The sequence below is a fragment of the Notolepis coatsorum genome, assembly GCF_963971535.1.
Source record: "Notolepis coatsorum genome assembly, chromosome: 13".
NCBI classification, from domain to species: Eukaryota; Metazoa; Chordata; class Actinopteri; order Aulopiformes; family Paralepididae; genus Notolepis; species Notolepis coatsorum.
In genome coordinates this window covers 59,835,569-59,858,371 of record NC_140177.1, presented here as the reverse complement: position 1 = coordinate 59,858,371, position 22,803 = coordinate 59,835,569, and the positions used below count along the sequence as shown (strand labels likewise).

The window sequence follows — 22,803 nt, the reverse complement described above, 5'->3', positions numbered from 1 at the left end:
GGGGGGTCTCATCGTCAATAAAAAATATATACCCTAGCAATGGAACTAATCCGGACTAGTTTGCAGTTGTCCAATGTATTATTATGAAACGGGCTGGCTCTGTTCCATTTCCTAACTTGACAACACATACGCATTGTAAATAGGCCCCTTTGTATTTCCTGTTGCAATGTTTGTTAATAATACGGTTGCTGACAGCCAGGAAATAAAACAGTGGCCAAAACGGTTCCCTTAGCAACGGAATAGCAACAGAATAGTTCTGAAAGGGTCTATTGGGTGATATTGTTTTATATCTACCTAGTAAGTGGGAATAACATAATGTTTTCGTTCATTTGCTCTCATCCTCTGTCACCCATGTCCAATTATTTGTCCTACAAACACAAGGAAGACTGGAATAAGATAAAGGCGTGTCGCACTGCCATCTGCTGGCGAAGCAGTGCGTGTGAGTGAATTAAACTGGTAGGTAATGCTGCGTAGTGTGGTGCGGTGGGTGTTCGCTTCAGCCTGAGCCAAACCCACTTCCTGGTGGATGAAGCAGCTTCTCAGAGGCGCAGAGGCAGCAGAACTGGAGAGAAATAATTTAACACTCATGATGGCACACAGACACAGTAGCTGCACTTCGTGAAAGCACGTCTTTGCTGCTTTGATGAGACTATAAAGGAAGAACATGGGAAGTACCGTGATGGAGTCCAATAAGGACAGCTCAAAGAAAACGCCGAAGAAAAGGAGAAGTCTGCGGATAAACATGCCAGTGAGTTGATGAAGTATTTGACATTCAGCTATAGGCGCGTGCCTTCTGTTTTGGTTGACACATATTGTTAGATGTTGGCACAGCATCGTCCCTCACATCATGCACGCGTCAGCATGCATCCATGGGCACGATTGACCGCTTTCATTCTAATTAGGAACTTAATTGGTAATTTCATTTATTTATGTAATTTCCATGACATTGCATTGATTCGCATATTCCTAATGATTATGAGGTTATTGTTTTTATCTTATTGAAAATGTTTTCTGTCAGAAATACAAAAGCAATGCATTTGCTAAGTATAGTATTGTAGTTGCACATACAACACAATGTCACAACAGTGATCAATATGTGATCAAATACAGCTACCCAACTTGAGAAAATAATTGGACTCCGAAATGTCTTGGACTCAGCAAGACATGGCTGATGTGTTTAGTAATAGGGTACTTCAAGTAATTGTTCACTGGAAATAATTTGTAGGACTGTTCTGTTTCATTCCCGAATGTGGAATATGTGAAACATAAGAGTAAAGTCTCAATGGAAACGGGGTTTGGCTAATGGCACACTGTAGAAATGTAATCCTGTACAGGCGTTTGAAAAAATAGGATACTTATTAAGGAGACATCTGGGAGAAACTACAACTCCAAACCAGTGAGTCATGATCATTATGGGCACTGTTACTAATGGCAACCAGAACAGAGGGCCTTCATTTACTTGATTTCATTTAATTTAATTAGTCTGGCCTCCCTCAACAAGGCTCTCTCCCTGCTCAAATAATCATTTTACATGTGCATATTCATCCTTCAGAGAATATATGACACAAAATATGAACTCGCTGAACTATCTTGTGGCTTTCAAGGTCAAAAGCTATTTCAATGACAATTCATTGATTTTGTCTAGTGAGTGCAGATTACAGTCATGTTGCTTCAGCTCATAGACATAGGTCTAATCTGTTTTTGGATGACATCCAGATCCTGCTATTGCATGCATTCCCACTTGGAGTAGCGCATGGATGGCTGGAAATGATCCACACAAGGCCTACATATTTGCATGTGCATGCAATTATATCTGTGTATAATTGAATACCAGACACAAACAACTCACGTTTTTATGTTTTCAAACTTTTATTATTTGAAGATTATACGTTTGAGTGTTTTACATTCAGAGTAAAAGGTTGTCATTTCTGGTGATGGCCTATATATCGCATTCATACTCCAAGTGATTTGGATTGACTTCACCACTTTGTCTGAAGGGTTTGGTTATATTGCCTTGCCTCATTATACCACCAGATTGCTAAATGCCACCTCATCTCATCTGTCTGAGTGAAATGCCTAACAACAGAATACTCGGGCATGAGAAAGGAAGGTGGAGCAGGTCAAGTGTCTGTCATCAGTCTGTTCAGGCTTCAGTAGCAGCTAAACATGTTTCTCTTCTTTTGGTGCAAAACCAACAACAAGTTTTGAACAGATTTCCACTCTTCCCCGCCCCAAGGGCTACATTACTGGTGGCATCGTTTCGTATAGGTTTAGAATAGGCTGCTTTTTTTTCTTTCTTTCTCTCTTCTGTCATGCAATTGGCTGAGAGCAAGGCTTTCGTCACACTGCCCTGAAGAGAAAGCTACCTGTCATAACATGCAGTGCTTTGCGTTTCCTGGATGTTGGCTCATTATTACCATTAGCACCAGGCTGCCTGTCACTGACAACAGGGTCTGTTATGTGCAGGACTTCGTCGCATTTGCTTCCCCACAACAAGTGGATGCTGGGACCAGTAGCTCAACCAAAGATGGCATTCAGAAGGTAAAGCATCTCATTTAAATTATGTATGCAATAGAATGTTTTTAGTAATTTTATTTTGTGCATGTCATCGGTTCATTTTCTCACTTGAGAATCTTGAGTTATGGTATTTTTACTGATATAAAAAAAATCTTTATTTTGTTAGACCATTTTGACTTTATCTGTTAGTTTTTGGCAGATTTTGTATCGTGTTGTTGGATTTCAGACAGTGAGATACTAGTCATGAGATGTCATCTATCTGGCCTTTGAGACTGACCCGACTTGATGGCTTACAGTAACACTCGCCCCTCTCGGTCCAGACATGTTGGGATCATATTGATCCATATAAAAGGGTCTCTTAGTCTTTCTTGTCTCTATACACTGTCAGAGATGATCTAATAGATAGATAGATAGATAGATAGATATAGATACATTATTAATCCCCTCAGGGAAATTAGGAAATTGCAAGATGACTGGTATAGACAACATATTATATATATATATATAGAGAGAGAGATTTGTCACATACATACACAAGACATGTAGTGAAATGAAGGTGGCCATGCACGCCTTGATTGTGCAAAAATACAAATAATAAAATAGACATGATAAAGTAATAAGAATAAAATACAATGCTAAGCTTAAGAATTAAAGGTAAAGAGTACTATATACAATAATATACAGTTATATAAATAAGAATAAGTGTGAACTGAACATACAGTATGATGATACAGATGTGACAATATACACAGGGTGTGCAGCAGCAATGTCCTCTGGTCTGAACTGTGCAAATGGGCTGATTATGTACATGATGCACAGGTAACTATAGACACAATAACTACAATACAAACTAGTGCAGTATGTACTGGGTATGAACAGATATACGGTTCATTAGAATGTACAGATAATTAGTGCAGGTGTCAGTATGTAGGCTATCATATGGTATGTACAATTGCAATTTTGCTAGAATAAAAAATAAATTTAGTTCATTATCAATTGCTGAGCACAGCTAAGTGACAAGCATACAAATCATTTGCAATTTTTCTAAATTGTCATCATCAAACATCAATTTCACCATTGTCATATATTTTTTTTTTATTGTGAAAGGTGTATAGAGACACATGTATTGCCATGTGATGTGAAGGAGCTGATAGATATCAGATAATACTTTTCAAGAGAGCTGGTTTGCTTGCCATAACATGCTCTTGCACAATGAGAGACAGAGAGAGAAGGAGGGAGGGAGGAGAGAGAGAGTTTGTTGGCAAACAGTGTAGATGGGTGTGTTCTGTCTCTCCCACAGTTTTGTCACTGGATTGGCTCAAAAGAAACTGTGTACTGTATGTGGTGGTAGGCCAGCCTTAAGCAAATACTGTCCTGAACCGTTTTGCCGAGGATACTAGACAAAAACACATGTTTCTATTTTGTCTTGGGGTGTTTAGAGATATAGGTTAGACTATTTACCCCCTCAGCTACTCATTATCTATAAAACTGTAATAGTTCTCTTTGCACGCCATGTCATCGCACAGCTTATCATCAGGATTGCTCAGACAGTGTGGCTATTATACAGTCTATTATATCTACAAATTATGTTATCAAAACACTCCTGTTACATTTGACTGTTTTGTGTAAACACCGCTTTTGTATGCAGTGTATCAACAACTGGATAATATAATCCTGGACTCGACCAGTGCCTTCACATAGATAAAAGATTTACTGTGGGCACATCCCCAGCAGGCACCAGGCAGTGGTGGGTGGCTACTCTGTCTCTAGCTAGATTGGCTGCCGTCACCCTGGCTTTGTTTTGGTAGCTGCATGCAGGAAAGAGGGGGATTTCACAGTGTGTTTACATCATATTGACCATGTGAACATGAACCTGTAAACACTGTGCCCCAGTCGGAATGAATGAAAGATATTGTATATGCTTTACTGAAGAGAGGCGCTGAATGATTCATTCTCTGACCAGCCAGCCTGCCTCTTTCTCTCTTGTGTGTAGGCTGCTCATCACTTCCCGTGTAGGAAGTGAGTGCTGGTGGTAGTCTCCATACCATGTTCAGTGTTGTTAGTCCATTCTACAGGGTCACACTGGATGACATGCTGCTGCTACTGTACGTGTCGGAGAGGCCTCAGCAATAAAGAAATCTTGCCTATGTCCTATATACCAACCACCCTGTCCATTCAGGCTGTATCTTCGCGTACCCTTAAAGCAGTAGTTCAGTTATTTGTGTGGTTCTTCTTATGCACCATAAAGTAATATGATAAGGCTTGGTTGACTAAACATGGTTTCATACCTGGATGGAAGAAGGGAAAAGGGAGAGGCGACTTGGAACAGCGAGGCACCAAGAGAAAGTGCAATCAAGTCGTTTTACTTTTAAATCTCTTCTCTATATTTATTGGCTGAATCAACGTGGTCATCGGTTGTTTTGGGGGTATTGTATTGGATATTCGACCCCTGTATCCACCCTATTAGGAACACTTTGTACATAAACAATGTGTTTACTGGATTGGCTGCATGGAACTGAAACTGCTTCTTTCTTCCCGGCCAGGGAGAGTGCAGTGTCCGTTCAGCCAGCCCCGCCACAGGACTGTGTGTGAGAGGCCCTGCCAGCACCAGCCTGCCCTCTTGTCCCATGTCAGCACCCGTGCAGTCCAAGACCAGCCCGGGCTCACCCAAAACGATCTTCCCCTACCCCTCCCACCAGAACTCTCCACCCAAGTCCCCCCGTCGCCTAAGCTTCAGTGGTATCTTCCGCTCATCATCCGGCTCTGCGCCTGCTAGCATCAAGCTCTTCTCCAGAGCCAGGAAAGGTAAGCCCTGATTACACATGCTAAAAGGCTAGCAGGATACCCGTCCACAACGGATGCCAGCCTTTGATAGGATGTGAATTCTGAACAATGTGAATGGTCTGGTGTTACCAAAAACGAAACCCAATTTTAATGGAGGTCGATCACAATAGATGAGTGATATAGAGTGTTTCTTAGAGTTCACTTTGGTTTCCTGTAGTGTATACATGCTCAAGCTATACAGGAACTCATGTGAAGTCAGCCTGGTTGGTTGATTGATTGAAAACTTTATTAACAGATTGCAGAATGGGTACAGTATGGCTCAATACACACAATTGTTAACACAATGGGGACCAGCCACGTATATATACGGCTCTCGGTGCCATGCGTTGTGGACCAGAGGCACGTACATAGCCGTGGCAAGTTGTTATTGTTTTATTCCATATTAATAACCAGATCAAGATCCCCGATCGACTCTGCAGATCTACCCTCTTCTGTGGAATCGGCAACATGCAATACCGGCCAGATCCTCTTAGGGGCGCCATCGCTCCACTGTAGTATCATTGTGGGCGAATGGAATTTTTTCTTTACCTTTCAGTGGAGGATCATATTACCCTGATCCCAAACCAACAGCATGCACCGTGTATCACGTTTCGAAGCGGAGATTTCACCATGGAATAAGGGGATTTATCATCAACCAATGGACATATCGATCTACCAGATGCCGATCGATAACGGGGAAATGCTGCCGGGTATCACACAGGCTGACGGTAAGACCTTTATCACCTAATTTACAGCCGGATTGGAGTTTGCTGTGCAACGCAAGCAGTCGATCTGTGAATGTGGCTACTTACACAGACACTGTATTGGTAATCAACAGGGGAGGAAACTAACTTTTTGGCTTACCAGCCAACTGGCGAGTATCTGATTTTTTTTACCAGACAAACTGATTTTTTACCAGCCAAAAAAAATCGCTAATTGTGATAATTACTTCTTTGTATGTCTTCGTCTAAATTGATTTTCAATCATAGTAATAATCACACCGTGTCTCTACTCTTTAAAATATTTATTAGCATAAAACATTAATAACAGTCTCTACTCTTCACAATATTAGCATAACACATATTAACATGAAAGAGTGATCTATTCTGGACTGGGTTGGGCTGAACTGGGCAGTGAAAGATGCTGGGTTGGACTGGGTTGGGCAGTGAAAGAAAAAAACCGAAGTATGTTGTGAAGTGTATAGATAGATAGATGTGAAATGTATAGATGTAGCAGTACTGTCTATCTGTATGTCGTGTATGTCATATGTTATGATGAATTGAAAATGGGGGACCCTGATGTAAACAAGACGAAAGTCTTTCTCTGGTCTGCATCCCCTTAACAATTGTGTGTATTGAGCCGTACTGTATTGTACCCATTCTGCAATCTGTTAATAAAGTTTTCAATCAGTCAATCAAGTTAACTTTGAACCTCGGTTGTCAAGCCACGTCAATGTTGTGTATGCATCCGAGTGTTCACTGTGCCTTTAAGACGGCACGGTGGCCTTACGACAGTGCTGTGAAGTACCGTCGAGTGTTGCGGTAACGTCAGTTGGGTTGGTCTGCTGTTGTGCACTGGTTGATCTAGCCCCTTTCGTGACTGCGATGTGCAAGCCAGGGGCTTTTGAGCATGAAATAAAATGTCTAACCTTACGTCGTAGTCCGGTGCGCAATAGACTAACATACACCTCTGTAATTTAAATGTGTCCTTGCCTTGGACTCGAGAGTTGTACTAGGGTTGGATGCAGTTCCCCGTTGCTCAGTCTGTCTGTTTTCCATCTTCTGTGTTTAACGTTATCTGTTTGCGAGTGCTTCCTTGACTGATGGCCAGTACCACGGGACTTTTATTCAACATTCTATATTTCCGCGGGTTGGCCAGTACTGCAGGAACTTTTATTAAACATTATATATGTCCGCGGGTTGGCCAGTACTGCGGGAACTTTTATTAAACATTATATATGTCCGCGGGTTGGCCAGTACTGCAGGAACTTTTATTAAACATTATATATGTCCGCGGGTTGGCCAGTACTGCGGGAACTTTTATTAAACATTATATATGTCCGCGGGTTAGCCAGTACTGCGGGAACTTTTATTAAACATTATATATGTCCGCGGGTTGGCCAGTACTGCGGGAACTTTTATTAAACATTATATATGTCCGCGGGTCTTGTGCAGTGCTCTCGTGGCACTGTCAACTCGCCAGACTGGCGAGTGGTCTTCATGAATCACTCGCCAAACGTAAAAAATACTCGCATTTGGCGAGTAAAGTGGCCTAATTTCCTCCCCTGGTAATCAATAATACTAATTGACGTCCCCCGCCGCCCCCCTTTCATCCATAGATGCTCTGGGATAGTCCGGATCATAAGCAGTTTGTGTTATTTCATTAGCATATATAAAACGGAAATGCCGTCGAATATAACGTTAGTAGCCTTTAGCTCCATAACTAGCTTCCCAGAAAATATATGAGACGAAATCTGCGATAAAGCTTATATTCACGGCGCTATAAAATGAGAACCTACCGATGGATTTTTTTTTCTTTAAGCCATTTTGAAGGGACGGTTTATGCACTCAATTGACAATGAGAATGGACAGATAGCAACACTATAAAGTATAGATATAGCTGTTACAAAACCCACATGTTTGTTTACATTCCCTGGTCCTCTAGCCACTAATTAGACTAAGCCCATCGGTCGTCAAAGTGTTAAGGGGATGCAGACCAGAGAAAGACTTTCGTCTTGTTTACATCAGGGTCCCCCATTTTTATTTCATAACATACAGTATACTGTATAACATACATGACATACAGATAGACAGTACTGTTACATCCAGACATTTATGACATACCAGATCTACAGATTATACTGTTTAAGAGTACAACGCCTGTCACATAGACCCTGATTAAGAGACAGAGTTTCTAAAAAGAGAGTATATGCATTTGAGGGGGAAGAAACTGTACATTGGGGGGGGGGGGGGGGGGGGGGGGCTGTACATTGGAGCGGGTTGGGTTTGGACATTTACAGGGGCCAGTTTTGAATTGCAGCCTCCCATAGGTGCTCTTTGAGAGCGGTTTTGAAGGTGGGTAGTGATTCACATTCCTTTTATAGCTGTGGGTAGGGTGTTCCACATTGATGTGGATTATATCCCAGATACAGAGTCGGTGTGCCAGAATTGTGTTTTATGAGGTGGAGTAGTATTTTTTTTTTGGTCCACTTTTTCTCCTTATATTCTATTTTTCTCTCATCCCAATTTCGTATCGCCAATTATTTTTCCCTTCAATTCTCCCCTCCCCTATCTTGAACGTTGCTAGACTATGCCTCCCACTGGTCGGCTGTAGTGGAGGTGGAGTAGTATTATACCGTCCTGACGGGGAAGTAGAGTTATCTGAGGTGGAGTAGTGTTGTACTGTCCTGACAGGGAAGTAGAGACCTGGTAGGCTATGCACTGCTTCATACTGTTATATCCTAAATTGCTCCTAGCCAACAATCATGAGACTTATTATGATGAGACATGGGTTATTATTACTGGACTGCGGACGGATATTCCTTCTTACTCATTTGCCTTCTTATTAGTGTTAACAACTTCCTCTAGGAAAAGGAAAAAGTGACATTGGCGTAAACAAAGAGTAGTTTGTTTAGCGCGTGGTCTCTGGCTTTGAGCAGTGCACTGGAGAGCCAGTTTGTCAGATTGAGTTACTGAGTTTGGCTCTCAAAGGCAGGAGTCTTGGAGTAGTACATTCTCCATAATGTCACAGGAAAAGCCTTTCTTACCAACAAAAAGCAATAATGATAATATGCACGATGGCGAGAGGAAATAGGAGACACTGGAGGCCCGGCTATCAAGAAGGTGTTTCGTGGGAATACAGGGTTTATGCGCTGAATTGCAAAAGGAATTAATAGGATTTGATTTCATCTCTCAACGTTTCTACATACTTGGGATGATTATTACATAATGAAAACCAGGCTGTTTGGAAACACTGCTCAGGGAAACAGGTTCAAACACCAAATAGGTGAGTCATACTCCCTGGCTCATACATCTCCATTCTTCTCTGCTTCCAACAGAGGGGTGGAATAGCCATGCTGGGGCCGTTTCCTCTGGACATTCATATTGGTAGTAATCATGCTGAAACATAACCAAAACACATGTACCCTTACGCTCTACTTCACCAGACTGCTCAGGATTGCATAACCTTTTAGACATAACTGGATTCCTCACCTCTGGCTCACTGAATTAATTCAATAGTAGGCTATCCAAATCCATGGGTAATGGAACTTGAGAATTCCTGAAAGAATATATTATGGTATGGTCTCCACCAGTTTTTCATTGGCAGTATCAGAACCCAGAGAAGTTGTTTTTGTATGTGTCCTACTGTTGCCACAAGGGTGTGCTAATAGCCTGGTCATCTTTTGCTTTAGCTGAAATCTCCCACCAAACTAGTGTTGATTATATTCTAATAACAAAGAGCAGCAAACATCACATGAAAACAAGATGATATTTTATTTAAACTGTCATTCATTTATGTCATTCAAATGACCTCTAAATCATTTAACTCTTGCACTGAAGAACCATATAACGTATATAAAAGAAAGATAAAGATGTGTATGGCTCATGTATTTGTACAGATAAAGTGAATCACTTGGGATTGTGTGTATATGATCTATGCTATCAAAAAAAATACTCAACCTCTGCTGTCTTTAACTATAAATGAACACAACACTCTAACGTACCATCTTCAGATAATAAAGTCTGGGAAATGTTTTCCTCTGGAAACTTAAAACGGAGTTATATGGCCAGGGCATATGCGGCGGATAATGAAGGCTAGGGTAGGCTAAGCCTACCCAAATGTTATGCTGGGAATTTTGAAAATGATATATAATATATGTGCGCAGCATTATATAGGCTACTATTTTGTGTGTGTGTGTGTGTGTGCGTGTGTGTGTGTGTGTGTGTGTTTTTGCTGCAGCCCCCTGGTGATAATCTGGTGATTATGGGTAGGCTCAGGTTAAATAATGTAGCCAATCACATCCTGATCCCACAGCAAAGCATAATCAATCTGCATTCCGAATCTCTGCCTGCCAAGCGCTTTGTAGCGAACACCAGCACTCTATTTTGAGTACAATTTCAAAAAGCGAAATGGATATACGTCTTTTTCCAAGGCAACATATAAACAAAGTAATTTAGATGCTGACAGCACCAGCTACCGCACGGCACACCTGCAGACAGCCACAGCGAGCCCATGCCCGGGCTGCCCCTGGGCATGGATCACCTGAGGCTATTGTATGTTGCTTTATCTTGGCAACAAGGGCTTGCTCTACGAGGGCATGATGAGAGTCAAGAGTTCATCAAATCGTGGAAACTTTTTAGAGCTACTGTAACGAAAAACGTTACCTTCATTGCTGTCGGCACCGCAACTTGTGAACGGTCTTTCTCAGCAAAGAGGCGCATCCGAAACTGGCTAAGAACAACAATGTGCCAGGAGAGACGGTCAACTCTTGCTAGTATGGTCGTGAAATTGGTATTAAATCTAGCTCTAAGTGGTATTAAATAGGTCTTAAAAACTCTTGCATTTAACTGGTTGAAGCCTGCAGATATCCTCATGGTTCTTCGTCTGAGGTGCTCAATTCAATTACCTTTGTTATTAAATTTGTTTTTAATTGAAAATGTATATTTAGTATGAAGTGTCTGTGAATCAGTTTGTTCTGATGCCTATACAAATATATGATCCTTTTACTGCTATTCTAAACATGCATCTTCCCCCTCGTCTGGACATCGTCAGTCTCTCACTGCTGCAGACATCATGTAGACGTCCAACGCTCTTTCATGGCCTTATCTGGAAATTACCAGACTCTTACTAGGCTCCTCGCACAGCCATGCAGTGTCTCTTTCTTTCCCTCCTATCTCTCTTTCTCAGTCTCTCCCTCTCTCTCTCTCTCTCTCTCTCTCTCTCTCTCTCCACTGTTGCTATTGTATGTTGTCAGTAAATAAAGGAACTGGGCAGTCTTGACATCCCTAATTTGTAGAGCATGGTCCTTATAAGGGAATCATTTGTGAGGAGGAGAGAGGGAGACTGGATATAGAACATGTAGGCTATACCTGTTTTTCTTACTAAACAACTCCAGATCCACTGTTGGTGAACCCAGACTGCTTAGTCATTTTCTAGAGAAACCTTTTGACTTTGTGCCAATAACACTAGATATCTATGTGAAATGATCACATCATTTGTATGTATTGTATATCCGAGGTGATTAACCTCAAGTCAGTTATCATGTTCATCATAATTGTTACGAAGGATCAGATTAAACCGAATATATATATTTATTGATTGATATATATTGCATAATATTTGTATATCGTCTGATATCCCTTGTGTATTCTTTGTACATATACACAGAATATCCCTTTAACCTAGTACAGACCATAATATTTCGTTCTCCTATTGGACAGCGGTCCCTTAGGCGCCACGGCCATACCCCCAAGGTCTAGTTCAAAGTCACCACCAAGGCTTGCCTGGACATGCCCGGTTCTGCGCAAGAATACGAGACAGGAATAAGGCTGGTACTAGATTATTCGCCGTACGTATAAATACGTCGCAGGTGGATACAGCAGCACTTAGCCTAAAGTCAAGTTAACCTAGAAACGCGTTACCCTCAAACGTTAAAGCCTTCATCACGAGTCAACGACCAAGTGAAGTGAGCAACCTTGCATCTAGATAGAGCACTTATAACTGCGTGCGAATAGGACAGTAAAAGTGTCAGAGCTTAGTGGAATAACGTCAAGTTCGACCTAGTTAATGTGAAGTACCGCGCACCGGAGAATCTACACCGGTGAATGCAGAGCCCTTTCCAGCTGGATTATTGCTTTGGTCTTGTGGCTGTTGGAGCGGAGGAGAATCGTCTACACCCACTACTGTGTGGGATTTACCCGTGAGGAACATCACTCGAGCCCGTCTCTAGGAGAGGCTGGCCGGCTTTCACCTATGCTGCACGCATACTTGGATTACAGCTGCTGCTTTCGTCTGCCGATCAAGGGAGTAATGTACCGTCTCCCGTAGCTGGAGTTTATTGATTCCCCGTTAATCCAGACTTTGCATTCGAACATTTCCTCCCCCTGCTGGCCTACAACCGGTGGGAACCCTACTTGTATCTCCCGCTGCCCTACTAGTGTACCATAGATATAATTCCTATTGATACAGGTGGTATTTATTATCTCCTGCGTACTATTCTAATGGACTTACGCTCTTGACTTACTCACGCACATTCTTCGCCTTACAAGCGCAATTCATAGTTATCATTCTGTAACCTACCGTTGCTATAATAATAAATATTACTCTAACCAAGATTTGTTGTGGAACCGTGTCATTGTGGAGGTGTTCATATCATATACCTGTGTACTGTATGGCCAGTAGTAATGTACATAAGACAGTAGTGGTTTAATGATACCATACTTATTTAATACAGTCAGGGAATTGTACCCCTCAGTTACAATAATCATAAAGTGACACATTGGGTTGTTTTGGCAGTAGCCTATAGACTGGTTGTGTAGTGTGTGTGTATCTGGGTTGGTGGGGCAGTCAATGGTGTGAACTGGAAATACTGACTGGCCTGGGCCATCTGCTAAGGCAAGGGGTGGAAATGGAAGATATCTGATCAGCTGACGGCTCCCCTCCCCGCTGTGTGCTGAAGTGGTCTGCTCTCAGCAGTCTCTAAAAGGTCAGGCTCCCTAAGTTACAGACCACCCACTGTAGAAACCCAATGTGTATACATACACTGTGTTAAAGGCCTCATAGCACCACAACCCTGTTTACATTTGTAATCCCTCACCCCCCGCGTTCCATCGTCCGTACAGAGGGATTCGCGGTTTAGGAGATTTGATCTCGGGAAACATTTAGTTTGTGTGACCCTGAATATGTGTGACTGGGTGTGAAGACTGAGTGAGACAGATGTTCCCGTGCTGATCTTACTGTCAGAGGAGGGGAAGGGTGCTGCCGGCGGGGGGGGGGGGGGCATCGCACGGGCGGGCGGGCGGGTGTGGAGGCTGAGCCAATCGGTGGTGTATCCTTCCTTCATGGCCTCCTTTTACAGGCTGCTGACACGCGTGCTATATTAAAGAGACGCCGCCCACAACGGCACCTGACAATTTACAGCACTGACGCCACCGCTGCGAGAGCAATGCTCTGACCGGGGACGAGAAGCCGGGGTCCTGTGTGTTATTTGCATCTCTGGTGAGAGGGACCTTTTCACAGAGAGGACGTGTGGAATTTCCAGCTTCCATGCTCCCCCTATGTAATGTATGAGCTGCCATAGACATCCTACACTGCCCTGCTGGCTGTGTTTTCCCTGGACTCTGGAGCACCCTGGATAAGCAAACTTAGCCTACATCAGTGACACACTTGTGTCGAAGGAATACTGTAATCTGAACGAGGGAGCAACTTTGTGGAATAGACGCCCCCCAAAGGTTTACATGAAGTCAGAAGAATACTGTAAGCTATCTTCATCGCTCATCGACTGAAGAGGACCAACTTCTTCATCCGCACGGGAGAGAGAGAGAGAGAGAGAGGACCATATCAAGCCTAAAACCTAAACCGGTGACTCTGCTAAAGTCCAATCACAGTCTGGTCGTCTACTAACCCTGTGAGGATATATACCTTTCCACTTAATCGCTGCTCTCAACTCCGGTGTCTTTTTGGCTCATTATTTAAACATGACTCGGATGGAGTGACTCTCACTCGGGACTTGTTCTCGGGCCACCAGCCGTGCTCCTCTTGTGACCCGGACGGTCATGGTCAGATTTGCCTCTGAACCCACCACCACCAGCTGCGCTCCATGAAGAGGTTCGGCAGCCTGAGGAGGAGTAAGAAACGGAAGGAGCAAGAAGGAGTCGGAGGGAGGCGTCAGTCCGAGCCACCATGTCCGCCTGGTAGTGTTCCCTGTGCTTCTCACATTATTATTATTATTATTATTATTATTATTATTATTATTATTATTATTATTATTATTATTATTATTATTATTATGCATAGTTCTGAACTAAACCCATGTGACTTTCTATATGTAGTGCAGTCTTCCTATATTATGGTATGAACCTCTCTAGTTCCATGCTACTGTGCTTTTCGAGGACATCCCCTGCAGATGAAATAGATGATCAATTGGCTGGAGTAATCGGACTGGGCTACTACCATAGATATTCATTCAGATATGTTTAAAGGGATAGTTTTCTTGGACCCCTAGCCTATTTCTTACTTAAAGGAGTACTTCACCAAAAAACTGCAGATTTTTTTTTATTATTTTGCACACATTCATTTAGTTTGACAGTTATTGAGAGTCAATTAGTTTGCATATATCGCCACCAGTGATCCTTGTGTTAATTACAGTACCATGAAATGATGGAGATGGAGAAAATAGCAATGCCTTATATAGGGAGGGACTTCTACTTTTCATTGAGCTGTAATTAACACAAAGATGCAATGTCCCCGATGACATCAACGGTGGCCATATTCAAACTCATTTACTCTCAATAACTCAAACTAAATGTATGTGTCCAAAAAAGAAATTGGATGTGTGTGTATGTGAGATTATGTGCAAAATAAATCTGCATTGTTTTTGGTGAAATACCAGTTTTTTTCTCAGCACAATCCCTCTTGTTTCTCACACTAGTGCCGGACAGTTAGCCGCCACAAACTAATGCAAAGTCAATGGGGTCACGCTCCTGTGAGTACAAGCCAACCAAGGCTCACTGATATCTACTCTACAGTGAGATTACATTCAAATTGATTGTCATCGTATAGCACAAGTACAGTACAACAAAAATAAGTTTGCCATCCAACCAGAATGCAAATGTGACCGTAAAGTGCAATAGTAATATACAAGGTGATTAAACTGGTTTAATGTAGTTCAGGTGCTCGCCTCTTGGTTAGGCTTAGGGCTGCCCAATTAATTAATGAATTATTGAAATCACAATATGGCTTATGTGGAATATCCAAATCGTACGAGTGGAATATTAGATGAAGGCAAAATATGTGTCAAAATACCATTCTGAGTACTGTGCCCTAGAGAAGCCATGTCCTTACTCCACAGACTTCAGGAAACATTTTAGTCTGGTACAGACCCCGACAATAATCGTATCATGATAATTTAAATACTTTCTTCGATGAAACCGAATACAAGTCATTACATATTTTTTTATTATTATAAATAAATATTATTCCCTCTAATATCATATCGCAAATGCGATATCCGTCAAAAGAATCGCAACATGATTTCAATCCCCCCCACAAATCGTAAAAAAATATATATATATATTGTGACGAGCCTGGTGGTGTTCAGACTCGTCACGGTTCACAAAAAACAAATTCAACTGTCTACACAAGTGCAATTTCAATCAATAAAGAATATTTATTGAATGGGGCAGAATATAGTCCGATGGGCAATTAGAATGGTCGTTATATACAGTCCAAGGTCAAAAACAGGCTCTCGTACAAAAAAAGGATTGTTCAATACTCGGAGTTGTCTTCCGGTCCAGGGTCGGTACACAAGGGGGTTTCTCAGCCAGTCTAGGGTCCAGTACACAATGAACACCTTCTCGCCTTCACCTCTCCTCTCACTACCTCTCACCTCACAAAACTCTGTCAACAACAATCTCTCTCTCTCAGTACTTCGTTCCTACCTCACCTCCTCTCAACTAAACTCTATCTGTCCTAGTGTTTTATGGTATGTGTGCATGTGGGAATGGATGTGGGTGATCTAATGGTGCACAGGTGTGTTCTATCAGTCCTAATCAGCTGCCTATCCTCTCCTCTTGTGGCAGTAGTATCTCCCATCCTTCACGTAGCCATGGGATGGGGGATGATATCTGCCACAATATATATATATATCAATTATATATATATAATATCTTAGAGAGAACTTGCAGTTTTGTATCATAATGTACATCAGTATGAAAGACACCAGCAAATAACATTGCTTTCAGTTTAGTTTTGATTTCAGGAGTAGTTTAGCTATAGACTAAATACATAGTAATTTATTGCCATGTTGCCTGAGCTCTGCATTAATAGCCTGTTAATCCAATAGCGTTATTCCTGGCCCACATCAGTTCATGTGGAATACAGTAGATGCTCAGTAGCTGCTCTATCTTGAAACATTCAACTTTACAAAATAGACATCGTGACTCTCGCTGCCAGTCGGAGCACATGAAATGAAAAGTTATTTTTGTGGCTTGTATTCATTTATTAATTACGTATAAAGTGCGTCAAGGAGCCGTCGACACTCCCTCAGCATTCCTAGCTTGTCCCTGATAGAGTGATGGAACAGAGAGGGAAAGACTCAACAGAGGAACACTAGCCAGGATTCAGACCCACGGCATGCAATCACTGTATGTGGTGTTGTGCAATCACTGTATGTGGTGTTGCCCGCACAGCACAGCACAGTCAGCGGGAGACTGAACCGCACACACATTCGCGTGACCTTCAACTTACGCCTTACCGTGAACGTGAACATCACAGCTGCTGATTTAAGGCCCAGTCTGACCTCAGCTGTACGGATGGGGGGGAGGAGGGGGGGGGGGGGGGGGTTCTGTCGCCCTGATGATGTAAACCCATATGTGGTGGTAGCAGCAGTAAAGTGTCCATCATAAACGGATGGTTGGTACAGTATATAATATGGTGACACCCTGGCTCAGCCATTAGTCCTGTCATGTTGAGCCGCACCTTCGTGGCCAATTAATACATCATACATACGTCTCTCTGAGAGGCTCACAAGCTCTACCTGAGCTGTACTGCAAACATTGTAACGTATTGGATTTATGTGCTGATGATTCGAATTATATTTATATTTATAAATATAGAATTATATAAATATAAGTAGATCAAAGTAAGGCCTTGAAATGTCATTTTATATATATATACACACACACAAATATATAAGGCCTCACTTTGATTCATAGCATCACATAAATCCTGTACATTACCATGTTTACTATAGCCTTGACCGACTGATACCTAGAAGAGAATTTGCAGTACGGGACTATAAGAGGAAGCTCTCTATTCACCGCTTCTATCTGGTGCAATTTGCACATCAGTGTCAAGTCGGGAATTGTCTCTTGAGTGACTCCTTAAAAAGCTACAATTTAAATTAGCATCTAAATTTGAGTACAACCACATACACTCTAGAAGAATTTTACTTCTAAATCATATAGAAAGATTATCTCTATGGAACTTCCTTACCCATGTTTATAAACACAGACCTGTATTACACCATTATTTACAGACATTACACATGTAAAGAATCCTTTCACTGCCTCAAAGGTCGTGTAAAACCCATGTTAAGCTGTCACCTTGTAGCACAGGCTCGGACAATAAATTCCTGAGTAAAATAAATCTTCAAACCAATAAATCAACACGTAAACAAACCAGTGACGGGTGCTTCAACAGGGGGCTGCCCCACTAAAACTGACTGAGCCTTTAAAAGGAGGTCCATGTCTAGAAAATAGTTTTGATACTCGTGACTGGGGTCACAGTATATGGGGTCACAGTATATATATCATAACGCTGATCGCTTCATATGTACAAGACACACACGCATACCTGCACACAACACACGCAAACGCAGCCGTTCACACGTGATTCATCATATGACATGGCTGGCCAGAGCTGGCTGTAGCAGAGGGGCCTGTGGTGGTCCCACTATCGCTGTGACGTCAACCAGCTGGGATCACATTGCCCTTCCAGTCATCGCAGCCTTTGCGTGGCTATCGGCATCACCAGTTCAGTCGCCCTGACAGAAACCCTATTCAACAGATCAGCCTTTGTGGGTTGGCGATAAACAGGAGAAGAAGATGTGCATATTTGGGTGCTGGGTCAGAAATGCAGAAGAGAGAAAGATCACAACTATTTGAAACGTTGTCCAATAGAGCCAGTATTGGAGCAGGAGAGTGTAGTAGAACGGGTTCTTGGAGATAAACATAGCGGTGCGTTACTTCCTGATGGAGAGACACAACATAGTGACTCAAGGCTGCCTTTTAGCCTTGGATGTGATTCTGCACAGTGTTGCTTTCCCTGCTGTTGACCATTGATGTGGCCATCTGCTGAACTTTCTCAGATAAGCCAGTATGCGCTTACTCAGCCTCTCTGGGTTACATCCAGCAACATGAAGTGTTTATGTTGTTGTTGTTGTTGTTGGGTGAAAATCTCAAATACTAAACTTTTCAGGAATAAAAAAAAAACACACATTTAAAGATTTAGTGTGTTTTTGAAATTCTGCATGTTTTATTTTTTTGGAATGGCCATATTCCACAGTGGGAACAGGGTGGAAAGTAACCCAACCTGATCATGACATAAGAGCAAAATGGCCTCCGTGTGAATATGGTTAAAACATCTGTGGCTCACAACACAGAGACTCGTGTAAACGTCCGATACAAGTAGAAACGGGGGGGGGGGGGGGGGGGGGCAGAATTGGAGATACAAGGTTTTAGTGTGACGGCGGCATCACAGCACGGTTGTGCTAATGGAGATGCCCAATAATAAATCATGCTGATTAGATATAGGAACCGGGCAATCCGTCTCCCGTTTCCCCCGGTAGTGTCTCGCATTTCCACTGCCCACCAGGCCGCGCAGAGGCGCTCCCAGCCCCTCTTGTTATCTCCTCCTGTGGAATGTGCCACAACAGCGTGGCTAAAATAAGACAGCGGCGTGGCGACGGAAGCGAAGCGGGCCAAAGAGGACTGGTATTAGCCAGCTAAATGTCAGGAGATAGTGGAGAGTGCTGGGCAGGCTTGTGTGAGAGATGAAGCCAACCACTCTCTGTGTAATCTGGGCCTCATATTGTGAAAAGACTGTCCTGATGACGTTATTCTAGATTCCACTGAAGAATCATGAAGAGGAAAAACACAAAATAATTATTAAAATACAATGAACATGATATCTATAGGTTTTGTCACCGCTGGGAATTGGGGAATATCGCTGTCGACGCAACATCTAGATCAATTACACTCATTACATGAACAGACCACTTGCATGTCTGTCTAGTATTTTACAAATCCATGGTCATCCCAATGGAGCTTCCTGTAAGTCCTTCGTTGGTTATCGGTTTAATTCACGTCTGAATCGAGCTTCTCTAGCCTTTATTTCACGGACTCCCAGCGGGTCTTGTTTTCCTATGAAATGCTCAACAATTATGTCGACTTTGTTAAACTGTTATTGATGAAAATAGGATTGTGCCCCCTCCAGAGAAGTTGAAAGGAAGTTATTGAAAGCAACCTATTCATTGAATGTGGTTTGGATTTAGTGTTTTGGATTTAGTATCTGACACATTGTCCCTGGGTGTGCTCAACATGCCTCGCTCCTGTGTTGTGAAATAACAGTCACGCTTAAGTCACCAGGGTTTGGGATATGAGGAGAACATAAAAAGCGGACTATAGCGAGTCTTATGGTGGAGCCCATGAAATGTGAACCATGTTCTATGCATCACCCCTGTCACTCACAGTTTGGCTTTAGAAATATGCCAGTGGGGCGGTGGGAGAGTGTCGCGTGTCACTGTGCGTAGGGCTGTGACGCCCGGCGCTCTGTGGCATGTGAGGCCCGTCATGTGACTTGACGGCCTCGACCTGACACTGCCAGAGCAGCCTTGTGTCATAGCTGCCCTAGGTTGGTTTTATAGAACGCTGTTGGTTTTAATAAAGAGGTTATTCTCAACCAACATGGTCCTCAAAGTGAAGCTAACGATTAAAGCACCTTGGCTGGATAGCGATGCAGCTGCAGGATTGTTCTTTTCTTTGGTTTTATACTTATAGCGTTGACATTGCAGTATAGCAACTGTTCATGGAAATAATTATGACCTAGTTACAGATGTAGGTTTGAAAAAAGATGAAAATAAATCAATAAAAATAGCCAGTGTACTACTTTACATAATTATATTTTCTAATAAGTCAGTATTGATCAAACACAGCACACCCATATTGGGGTTCAATTACCGTCATCATCAATATTTCAGTCAACAGATTATATCAACCGATTCAATGTTTCCCACAAGTTATTTGTGCTGGTTCAGCAGCAGAAAGGACTGTGTTGTTGTTTGTGCCGGTGGCAGGCTGTGGTCGGTCAATTACACATATTCAGCAGCAGAACTCAGAGCATTCATTATTATGGGGGTGTGGTTCGGTAGGAAACAGATCCTACATGAAACTGCTCACAACAAAGTCTGTGGATTGTCTTGAGTAACCGGGTCATGATTTTGAGTTTTTCAAAAGTATCTTTTGGTGCTTTTGAGTGCCATTCAGCTCCATTATATTGGAGAAACGGCAGACATCTCTACGGCAGATATCTCCACGGCAGATATCTCCAAAACTAGGCGAATCGCAACAAAACTATCTGGATGGATAGATAGCACTTCGGGTAAAGGGGAAAACATGTTTTATTTTAATTTTGGGTGAACTGCCCCATTTATCAGTTTGGGAAATCTATTTGTGGTGGCCCTCTCTGATATTATGGTGGGCCGGCCCACCACAAATAAATCTATCTTGGGAAACGCTGAGATGTTAGTTGTTAGCAGAATCAGAGAAAGTGATGCAGGAGTCAGAAGCTCATGCTGGACCGTAGGGTCACCATGTGATGTCTGGTAGGGGTGTAACGGTACGCGGATACGTACTGTACCGCCTCAATGTGGTCCTCCGGTACAATATGGAACCTTTTTTTGCGGAACTTAAATCATCATCATCATCATCAAACCTTTATTTGAATAGGCAGGTTAATTAAGAACAAGTTCTTATTTTCAATAACGGCCTATTTGGGGGTAAAAAGCCCCCTAGGGGAAAGGGGATGGGGGATAAAATCAAATAAATAAAATTATACAACGGCATGCAAATTTCTCGATTCTGATTGGCCATTCACACGTCTTTATTGGTAACAATCCACGGTCCTGGGCTCAGGACCCGCCCACAACCAAATCACATAACCCTCCCCGGCTCACTCCGGGAGAAAACAGGATCGCGGAGATCAAATGGTTATGTTGAAAGCACCATAACGACTAAATATGAAGCGATTCTGTCAAGGGGAATGTGTTAGTATTTTAAACAATGTTGGATGATGTAATTGATGGGTCTTGACTCAATCTAGAACAAAAGAAAAATCGCGGATTGATTGATAGATTAATTGATTGATTTAAATTTCTTCCTTCCTACTTTCTTGCAGCGTTCTCTCTCACACTGTCCGACGCTGGCGTACCCACAAACACACACACACACATACACACACACACACACACACACACACACATACACACACGCACACACACACTGTGACACACACACACCCACACACACACACACACACACACACGCACACACACACACACACACTCCTGTCTGCAACAGCGGGGGAGTCAGACTGAGAGAGAAGCAGCGCTGTTTTAAGTGAGCATGGTCTATTGAATTGATTGATTGGTTGATTGCTAATTTTATTACTGTACCCCTGGTTTCCAACTGGTTAAGTTTAGGCTAAAAGAAATAAATAAAAAAATAGGGCGAAGAAAACGTTTTTTTCCTATAGGGCAAAGAAAACGTTTTAATAAATTTTCAATCAATCATTCCAATAATACACAGTTGGATGTGTTAGTTGGTTGGATGCACTTCAAGCTGCTTCCACATGAGGCAACTTCTCTCAATCATTCCAATAATACACAGTTGGATGTGTTAGTTTGGTTGGATGCACTTCAAGCTGCTTCCACATGGAGTTGTGGGAACTACTTTTTCTGGCGGATGGTTTTTTCAATAAATCTTCGATTAATGTGTGTTTATTGTATAGAAATAAGGTTGGATGAATCTGGCAGTTGTATAAAAGCTTTACACCACGTGCAGTCGTGATTTGTGACCAATAAACCATGCCTAGGGGGGTCTAACGACCCTCGGCTGCGCCTCGGGCCTAACAACCACCCCTAGGCATGGTTTATTGGTCACAAACCACTCCTGCGTGTGATGTAATGCTTAAATAAAACACAAAGGAACATTAAATCCCCCCGGCCCTAATATAACGTGCACAACTAACCGGATGTTGTTTGTTCATTCCACGCAGCGCGCAGCTACACTGAACGAGAGCTGTAATTCAGCATAGCATAATAGCTTTAGTATGGCGAGTCAATACTAACTGACAAGCCAGAGCCATGTCATTGTTCAACTTTATTGCAAACTTTATCACGCATTTGAAACGGCATCACCCGAATGTGAATATCACTGGTACATGGAAGAAACATATGCTAGTGCAAACCCAGCTCCCCGTTTCATTCAAGAAGCATCTCGCTATTAATTCAGACCGGGCCAACGCAATAACAAACGCCATATGTGTTTTTATAGCAGCAGATCTGCGACCATACTCCGTTGTCGAGAACACTGGGTTTAAGCACATGTTAAAAGTAATATAGCCCCGCTACCTAGCACTATGAATTGAAAATGGGGGACCCTGATGTAAACAAGACAAACGTCTTTC

General features: G+C 42.4%; 1 protein-coding gene across 2 annotated transcripts in view; it reads left to right on the top strand.

Annotated features, from left to right (window-relative positions):
- Window positions 1–558: 558 nt before the first annotated feature.
- The window catches only part of LOC311238645 (5'-AMP-activated protein kinase subunit gamma-1-like), a 41,515-nt gene continuing 19,270 nt past the window's right edge, over window positions 559–22,803 (top strand). Inside the window, exons 1-3 of one of the 2 annotated variants that reach the window (XM_084326777.1) lie at window positions 559–748; window positions 2,467–2,541; window positions 5,061–5,322. In XM_084326777.1, the coding sequence (XP_084182903.1) occupies window positions 665–748; window positions 2,467–2,541; window positions 5,061–5,322 (421 nt within the window). In that variant the 5' untranslated portion in view covers window positions 559–664. The remainder of the gene's footprint in view (window positions 749–2,466; window positions 2,542–5,060; window positions 5,323–22,803) is intronic. The other variant, XM_084326778.1, reaches the window with a different exon arrangement.